General features: G+C 48.8%; 2 protein-coding genes across 2 annotated transcripts; both read right to left on the minus strand.

Moving 5' to 3' along the window:
- Nucleotides 1-1,247: 1,247 nt before the first annotated feature.
- On the minus strand, nucleotides 1,248-2,347 carry LOC109766847 (polygalacturonase inhibitor 1). Its single transcript, XM_020325609.4, has one exon. The coding sequence runs from the start codon at nucleotides 2,297-2,299 to the stop codon at nucleotides 1,442-1,444; it is 858 nt and encodes a 285-aa protein (XP_020181198.1). The 5' UTR covers nucleotides 2,300-2,347; the 3' UTR covers nucleotides 1,248-1,441.
- Nucleotides 2,348-5,916: 3,569 nt separating this feature from the next.
- LOC109766846 ((S)-8-oxocitronellyl enol synthase ISY1-like) lies at nucleotides 5,917-7,495 on the minus strand. Its single transcript, XM_020325608.3, has one exon. It carries the CDS (start codon nucleotides 7,398-7,400, stop codon nucleotides 6,216-6,218), a length of 1,185 nt encoding a protein of 394 aa, XP_020181197.2. The 5' UTR covers nucleotides 7,401-7,495; the 3' UTR covers nucleotides 5,917-6,215.
- Between the last annotated feature and the right edge of the window lie 1,874 nt (nucleotides 7,496-9,369).

Below are 9,369 nucleotides of genomic sequence, written 5' to 3' on the forward strand. Positions count from 1 at the left end.
TAGAGTATATCGTCTGTCAATGATGTATATCTAAACTTGCAAAGGACAACCCAATTTTCAACCACCGGATGACATCTTAAACATAGTATCACAAGTAGTCAAATTTGTTTTTCTCATACTCCAGAATTTTGGTTTGTTAGGTTCCTCACCACAAACACATTAACTGACTTCGCCTTCAAGCTTGTTAATGTGGAAACCCGACCACCCTCGATCTTTCATCCCATTAATGAGGACGTTAGTTGCCTTTGGGAAAGATGTTATCGTAAAACCCGTGGCGCGGGGCAGTCCCCACATATTTCACGGCATGCTTCAAGCTACCATCTTTACTTTGTCAACATTTGAATTGAATCCTCCAAAAATATTGGTGGTGAGTGGGTGTGTGTGTGTGTGGGGGGGGGGGGGGGGGGGGGGGGTGGGGGAGAGGGTCAAATGAAATCGTACTAGGTATCTTAGGAGGAGATGTCCAAAACCAGATATATGGGGTGGGGGGGGGGCTTAGGTTTTTGGGACTCTAAACTATTTAACCTTGCCTTACTAGCTCAAGAACGTTCCCATATCTGGTGGTTGAAAGGCAAGGGTAGCTCCAAGTTTGTGGTGAGGAACCTAACAAACCAAAATGATGGGAGTATGGGACAAATCAAAATTTGACTATTTGTGAAATTATGTTTGGGACTGGCTAGGAGCAAGTCAACTAGTCGACTGAAAAACAGTTCGTGGCCAATCGATTTGTCAGTACTCTCACATGGCAATCCAACGGTTCCTATGCCTACTTCATCCTCCTGCTGCCACTGGCCAAACCGCGACCGCCGGTGCTCTCGTGACCGCCTCACCGCCCCGCCCTCCCCTCAACCTCCCCCCATCACCGGGCTTGCACTCGCCCCGACCATCCCTCTAAAGCCGGGGAACCATCTGAATTCTCCGGCGAACCTGCAACCCCTGGCACCTCTAAGATAGACACCCAGCGAACCCGCAGCCGCAGCCCCCCCCCCCCCCCCCCCCCCCCCCCCCCCCCAAGATAAACACATGTTGCTGAAAGCCTCGGTGCTTGAAAACTTTGCTGCTTCAGTTCTTTGGAAATCGACTGGCACTGACGCCTAAGCTAGAAGTGTTATGTTTAAGCCGTCGGACTAGGAAAAGTATGCAAGAAGTGCTTCATCCCCCACTTTTATTGTGTTAGTGTTGGTGAAACCAATTAGCAATGCACGACAGCCAAACACAATCGAATTTGCACGAGCGCAGACGTTCGCTCATTGTAAAATCCGATATTATATTAGCTGATCGACTTGACCTGCTCGCGATTAATTGGCCAGGAGTGACACTTGCTTGCTAATCACGAAATACATTAAGAAGGGGCCTTAATGCCTTATTGCTAACTCAAAGGCGTGGAGATATGCAGCAATACATCAGTCAAGCGGTCACGTGCAGTGAGTGGCCACCGTAGCTAGCTGCAGGGCGCGAGTGGGCGGCCGCAGAGGCACTTGTTGGGCGCGAAGTGCTTGGGGCCGAACCTGTGCGTGTACCGGCCCTGCGGGATCGGCCCGCACAGATTGTTGTAGCTCACGTCGAACGCCAGCCACCTCCTCGCCGCCGCGGCCGCCGGGATGGCCCCGTAGATCATGTTGTGGTCGACGGCCAGTATGTCCAGCGCCCCCGGCAGCTCGACGCGGCCGAGGTCGAACGCGAACCGGTTGCGCGACAGCCGCACCGAGTTCACCCGCTTCCCGGCGCCGAACAGCGCCGACGCGTCGCCCGTGAGCTGGTTGTCGGCGACGTCCACGCTGCCGAACTCCGCGCCCGCGAAGGCGGCCGGGAGCGGGCCGGCCAGGCGGTTGCCGGCGACGGAGAGGTCGTACACGGCGGCCGTCGGCGGGATGGGCCCGTCGAGGCGGTTGCCGTCGAGGCGGAGGAAGGCGAGGCCCGGGAGGGCGCGCGGGCCCAGGAAGTCCGGGATGCGGCCGTAGAGGCGGTTGTAGGCCAGGTTGACGGTCTGCAGGGCGGTGAGGTTGGCGATGGCGGCGGGGACCGGCGCGGAGATGTTGAGCGCGAAGACCGTGAGCTCGGTGACCCGGCCGGTGGCGGCGTCGCAGGAGATGCCCGGCCAGGCGCAGCAGGGCGCGGTGGAGTTCCAGCCGGAGAGGTCCGGGTGGTTGCCCAGGGCGGCCTTGACGGCCAGGAGAGCCGCCTTGTCCGACTTGTCGCAGAGGGCGCCGTCGGCCCGCGCAGCTGCTGCTGCAAGGACAAGGACGGCGACGCCGACGAGGAACGGCATGTTGCGGCGTCCCGGATTCGTGAGCTGCATGGTGCTAGTGGTGTGCCTTGTGTGGGAGGAGACTGGGAGCGTGGAGGCTGAGCAACCCCCATATAAGGAGGGATCGAGCTAGCTGTACATTGCTGACTGAGATCCGATGTGGAGCGCAGCGCTATGGCACACATGCATATGTCGTGCGCTCTGTTGGTCGGCATGGTACCACACGTTCTGCATCCCTACGTACCAAGCACATGGAATATCTGACCTCGACAGTGATATCTGCCCTGCTTCATCACGGCAACGCAACGCTCTAGGCTACAGCGTGTAACACGAAGGGAACAAAAATCCCCTTCCCTGTAGGGAGGGAGAGGGGGTATCAGGTATGGACCCCATCAAAGAACTATTACAACTACAGTTACTAGCAATCTACTGTGTGTGTCTAGTCCATGGTCCACTCTGTTGGTGTGATCATGATCTCCATGATCAATCATGCTAAGTGCAAGGCAAGGCATGTTCATACTTCATACCCGCCGCCACACATTGAGTTCACATACTAAAAGATCAAACACTATCAGATTCAGTACCAAAAGGCTAATTCAATCTTAGCCAGCTTACACACCATTCAATCAGAGCACTACTGCAAGAAACTTAACGAGCCATTGCATTGCGCACACATACACATATAACTTTGCCCTAGCGCCTACGTAGCGAAGGAGAGAAAAAGATGCATGTAGGGGTCAGCCTATGTGTCTGTTTCTATTACATGCAAGATCATTCACATGCACCATCACGATCAAATGAAAATGCAGGGTGTTATTCCTTGAAATTATTTTACTGTATCAACCGGTACATTTTTTAATGAAATCAAACCTTGTGTGCAGCACAAAATGTGAGCACTCCTACATATCCATGATGCGCCGTGTTATACATCATGCTAAACGAAATGGAAAACAAAGTGGAGCATTTGATCTTCCAATGGAAGATGTAAATATCAGCACAGAACGATAGCATTAGCAATGAGTGACCAGCGTCAGAATTAGAGCCTACGAATAAGCAACACGAGCACACAGAGTTTGAACAAAACAGGGACATCTAATACAGTAAATACCACAGAACTCCAATGCATCAGAATATGTTTGTTCGCAGGGTGACAGTGCTGTCCAATGCAGCAGAGGTTCTAAGTTCTACTCCGTAACTGGCAAGGCCATGCTTGATGAACACTAGTGCTCACTGCAAACATGCAAAATATCTACCATCCCCCAGTTCCTACCACTTTGCGGGCAAAACATAATCCAGAACCAGACATGAAAGTACAACAGAATAGGCCATACATGTAGACTGCAGAGTACTAGTACTAACAATCATCAGGATGTAAACTTAACCAACTGAACTCTCCAGAACATAATGTTTTCAATTTCTAATAGACTAGCTAGTACTGGAATGAAATGACCTGTACTAGATCATAATCTACACTTGACTGGTGGTGAGGCTCTTTGAATTTTACATGAATTTGATGCAAGATTGAATCCTAATTTTGGCATCACAATGAAGTTAATAATTATGGTAGGTTACTAGTAATTCAGAATTCTCTACCTGCATGCAGCTACTTAAATTAAAGCCAAGTGTTAATGCCAAAAAAAAAAAACAGAAACATTCAGCACAGCTCCAACCTGACAAGGATATGCATGAAAGGGTAAACATAGATGCATGGTTAACTACCAGATCATATCCATTGAGCGAGTGTGATCAACAAAACATTACTCACTTGATGATTCAAAGCTGAAAACACTTTCAGTGAACACTTGCAAAATGCCGAGTAACTAGATGTTCATTCAGTACCTTGTCGAAACGAACATAATACTCCATGCTAATATGCTATCGAGTAAAATTCGATGCATGTAACAATCATCAGGATGCAAACTTAATCAATTGAACTCTTCGGAACTTAATGTTTTCAATTTCAAATAGACTAGTACTGGAATGAAATCGACTTGTACGATAGTAGATCATAAACTGCACTTGACTGGTGGTAAACGCTCTCACTCTGAAAAAGAGCTGAAATAAATCTGACCAGAGTTTTACATGAATTTGATGCAAGATTGGATACTAATTTTGGCATCACAAATCAAGTTAATCATTCTGATAGATTACTAATTCAGAATTCTCTACCTGGATGCAACCACTTAAAGTAAAGCCAAGTGTTGATTCCAAAACAACAGAAACATTCAACACAACTCCAACTTGACAAGAATATGCATGAAAGGGTAAACATATATAGATGCATGGTTAACTACCAGATCATATCCATTGAGCGAAAGCGGTCAACAAAACATCGCTCACTTGATGATTCAAAGCTTAAAACACTTTCAGTGAACACTTCCCAAATGCCGAGTAACTAGATGTTCATTCAGTACCTTGTCGAAACGAACATAATACTCCATGCTAATATGCTATCAAGTAAAATTCAATGCACGTAACAATTATCAGGATGCAAACTTAATCAATTGAACTCTCCGGAACTTAATGTTTTCAGTTTCTAATGCCCTAGTACTGGAATGAAATCGACTTGTACTGGATTATAATCTACACTTGACTGACGGTAAACGCTCTCACTGTGAAAGAGAGCTGAAATAAATCTGACCAGAGTTTTACATGAATTTGATGCAAGTTTGGATCCTAACGTTGGTATATCACAAATGAAGTTAATCATCACGATAGATAACTAATTAAGAATTCTCTACCTGCATGCAACTACTTAAGTTAAAGCCAAGTGTTGATGTGAAAACACCGGTGCTAACTGCAAACAAGCAAAATATCTACTACCACTTTGCCGACAAATCATAATCCAGAACCAGACATGAAAGTCCAACAGAATAGGCCATATATGCAGACTGCAGAATACTAGTACTAACAATCACGAGGATGCAAACTTAACCAATTGAACTCTCCGGAACTTAATGTTTTCAATTTCTAATGGACAAGTACTGGAACGAAATCGATTTGTACTAGATCATAATCTACACTTGACTGGTGGTAAACACTCTCACTCTGAAAGAGAGCTGAAATAAATCCGACCAGAGTTTTACATGAACTTAATACAAGATTGGATCCTAATTTAGGCATCACAATAGATTACTAATTTAGAATACTTTACCTGCATGCAGTGCAAACTACTTAAATTAAAGCCAAGTTTTGATGCCAAAACAACAAAAACATTCAACACAGCTTCAACCTGACAGGAATATGCATGAAAGAGTAACATAGATGGTTAACTACCAGATCATATCCATTGAGCAAAAGCGACCAACAAAACATTGCTCACTTGATGATTCAAAGTTTAAAACACTTTCAGTGAACACTTGCCCAATGCCGAGTAACTAGATGTTCATTCAGTTCAGTACCTTGTCGAAACGAACATAACAATCCATGCTAATATGCTAGTATCAAGTAGAACTCAATGCACGTAAACTGGACAATGTCGCAAGATGATCAGATAATAGCAAGATTGGATCCTAATTTTGGCATCACAAATGGAGCTAATCACTACAATAGTTCACTAATTCTGAATACTTGACCTGCATGTAATGCAAGTACTTAAATTAAAGACAAGTGTTGATGCCAAAACAACAAAAACATTCAACACAGCTCCAACCTGACAAGAATAAGCATAATGCATGGAAGATGTTTAGTACCAGATCATATCCATTGAGCGAAAGTGATCAACAAAACATTGCTCACAGGTACAAGCCAAATGATCAACGTACGGATGATTCAAAGCTTAAAACGCAGAGTAACTAGATGTTCATTCAGTACCTTCGAAACGAACATAACACTCTGTCCATGCTAATATGCTACTAGTATCAAGCAAAATTCGATGCACGTAAACTGGACAAGGTCGCAAGATGATGAGATAATAGCATGATGTGAAGTTCTAAGCCGCGATTGGCAGGTAAAACAGAGGCATGCATCAGGGGACAATCTTGTCAACCTTCATCTTGTTGATCCAGGTATTGAAGGACCTGACCGTGTTCCGGAACCCGAAGAATCCATACTCCTTGCTCTTGTTCATGGTGTCCAGGTTCTCCCGCTCCACGTTGACCATGGCGTCGACGCAGAACCAGTTGGTGATGTCGTTGAGCTGGGTCTCCACGAGCCCGTTGTCGTTGACGATCTCCGACCACACGCCCTCCTTCCCGGCCATGGCCTCCTCCAGCATGAAGCGCTGGTCCTCCCCCTGGTACCCCGTCCACGCCACGCCGAACTGGTTGGCGAGGATCGGCCATAGCTGCTGCCACTTGAAGAGGTCCCCGTTGCTGCAGTTGAAGGGTTCGTTCTTGCCATTGGGCTCCATGGCCGCCCAGAGTGCGTGCTCGGCGACGAGCTCCGCGTCGGAGGCGTCGCTGAAGCCCTCCCAGGCGACACGGGATCCTGGCCAGCGCAGCACGAGGCCCTCCTTGCCGCAGATGGCGGCGTAGACGCAGAGGCTGGCGACGACGTTTCTTGCGCTCCGTGGGGAGAAGCCGAAGATGGTGGTGGGGCGGTGCACGGACCAGGTGACGCTGTTGTTGCTGGCGAGTCCGTCGAGGAGGACGTCCTCGAGGTCGGGGTAGTCGAGGCGCGGGAGGTCCTCGGAGTAGGGGCGGAGCGCGAGGGGCACGTCGGTGAGGGGCTCGAACGGGTCGACGTAGTGCTTGCGGCCGGTCTGGAGGCAGACGTGGAGCAGGCCGGGGCAGTTGGGGACGAGGGCGGAGAGGACGTTGCGGAGCATGGCGCCGTTGGCCTCGCGGCCCTCCGCGTGCGTGGGGCGAGGGTCCCAGGCGACGTAGAAGACGTGGGTGACGTCGGTGAGGGGCGCGAGGGCGTCGGCGACGGCGGCGGGGTCGACGAGGTCGAGGTGGTGGTGGAAGACGTCGGGCGGGAGGGGCGCGGACCAGGGCGGGAGCGGGCGGCGGGAGAGCGCGTAGACCTTCCACGGCCCCCCCGGCGTGTCGCGGAGCGGGAGGATGTCGAGGAGGGCGGCGCCGACGATGCCGGTGGAGCCGACGACGAGGGCCACGTTGTTCTGGGGGGCCTCCGCGGCGGCGCGGGCGCGGCTGCTGGCCCGGCGCTTCTTGAAGGCGCCGAACGCCCCCGCCCACCACCACTTCATCATGGTGGCGCTGGCGCGGCGCTGGGATGGGCCGGCGCGGTGGATCGTGGAAGACGAGTCGGCGAGAGGAGAGGAGAGGAGCGGAGCAGGTGGGGAGTTTGGGTTCTGGGTTTTGCGTCTTGGTCTTTGTTTGCTAAAGCTGCTTTACTTTATGGCTGGCGATTCTGTTGCGGCGTGTCTCTCTCTTCCCGTTCCTTCCCTCCCACCGCTGTAACCGCCTCTCTCTCTCTCTCTCTCTCTCTCTCTCTCTATCTCTCTCTCTTGAACTCCTTCATTCTTTCTCTCTCTTTAAACACTCTCTCTATTTTGAATTCCTTTCTCTCTCTCTCTCTCTCTATCTCTCTCTTGAACTCCTTCATTCTTTCTCTCTCTTTAAACACTCTCTCTATTTTGAATTCCTTTCTCTCTCTCTCTCTCAAAACAGAGAGCAGTTTTCTGTCACGCAAACTTTGTCGTTTCTCAAAGGCCCATAGGCCCAGTCAACAACCTGCCTCAAAGGCCATCGTGGCAACTTGTTTCAAAGCCTTTCGGCCCAACCTGCGAGGGGTAGCTCGGTGGCCGAACCACTTTCACACGCCCTGTTTTATCTTCTCTCCTGCAAACCTTTTCCATTTAGGCCAGTGATGAACTACAACATGAGCCGGTGCGTATGGGTACTGTCTGACAATGACCTTGTTGATCAAATGACTGCAAACGATGAACATTTTGGATCAATAAAGCTTAGCAGCATTGTCTAAAAAAAATAGTCTAGTGCTAGAGAGTGCAAGGTGTCCGCATCGGCCACCTCCCTCTTGAAATCTAGACTGTCTGGCCATTGCAACATAATTCTCACCTACACAATAACTTTTGTACGTTGACAACATCATCGTACCATTTTTTTCTAGGTCTGTGGAATCGTGAAGAAAAAAAGTGTTATATCATTCGGGACACCCAATGCAATTTTTTATTGGATGTACAAAAATCCCCAATGGCTGAGTAACTTCTGGAAGGTTTTGCGCTGGCCTTACAATGGAGTAACCTCCTGATAGATGCTGAGTCTGATTGTTTGGAGGTCGTTTCTGTGGTGGCAAGCAATGATAGCAACAGATCGAGGTATGCTTTTCTTATAAATAAATTAAAGAGAAGCATGAAGGAACATAGTTCTTGTATTACACACATTAGACATAGTACCAAAATAGGGCTAGTCATTATATGGCTAACTTTGCTAGATTGCATGGCCGAACTATTGTTTGGCTTGGCTCCGATCCAGAGGACGTCTTCGGTATCACTTTTTGTAGTCCCTGATTTTGAGTAATACAAGAATATTTCCCCGTCAAAAAACCCCAATAGCTACGGCAGAAATCATTGACAAAACAAATTGCGCACTGTAGTATAGAGGGCAAAGTTAGTAGCATTGAAAGAATGGTTGCAGCATGAACGCAACTTTTCAGGCATGCACCCAGAGTCATCGCAACATGTCACCCATGCTTTTGCCGCAAAACACAAACGACATTCCGACGACCCCAGACCCATGCCCCTTTGTGGATCATTTCCCTAGGGGTTAGCACGATGACTTCGGATTTGAGCCCCACCTTACATGTCATGGCAGCGCAATGAGCTCTCGTGGGTTCTCTAACTGCGACAACAGAGAAGGGCTAGGGAGAGGGGAAGTGAGGAGCAGCAACGTGGTGGGTCAACTGATGTGGTGCAGAGAGAAGCATGCTCATGTTGATGTGGCGGGAAGAATAAATCATAACAAAAGAAACTAGACAGGTTCTTTAGTTGATGGCCAATTTTAACTCCTAAAATTCGCATGCAGCTCTAGAAATTAAAAGGTCAGAACAAAACTTGCATGACGGTGAATGAAGAAAGGGATAGTGATCGCAAACATAAGGATTCATCCGTAGTTTCAGATTGTTGGCGCAATCACGCTCGCCATTAGTGGAGGTTCGGACGTTGTAGACGATGAGTGAAATTATCTAAGGCAAACATC

The sequence above is a fragment of the Aegilops tauschii genome, chromosome 7 (assembly GCF_002575655.3).
Source record: "Aegilops tauschii subsp. strangulata cultivar AL8/78 chromosome 7, Aet v6.0, whole genome shotgun sequence".
NCBI lineage: Eukaryota > Viridiplantae > Streptophyta > Magnoliopsida > Poales > Poaceae > Aegilops > Aegilops tauschii.

Excerpts from the sequence above, each read along its gene's own strand:
- LOC109766847 (XM_020325609.4), bottom strand. The coding sequence starts at position 2,299 with ATGCAGCTCACGAATCCGGGACGCCGCAACATGCCGTTCCTCGTCGGC.
- LOC109766846 (XM_020325608.3), bottom strand. The coding sequence starts at position 7,400 with ATGATGAAGTGGTGGTGGGCGGGGGCGTTCGGCGCCTTCAAGAAGCGC.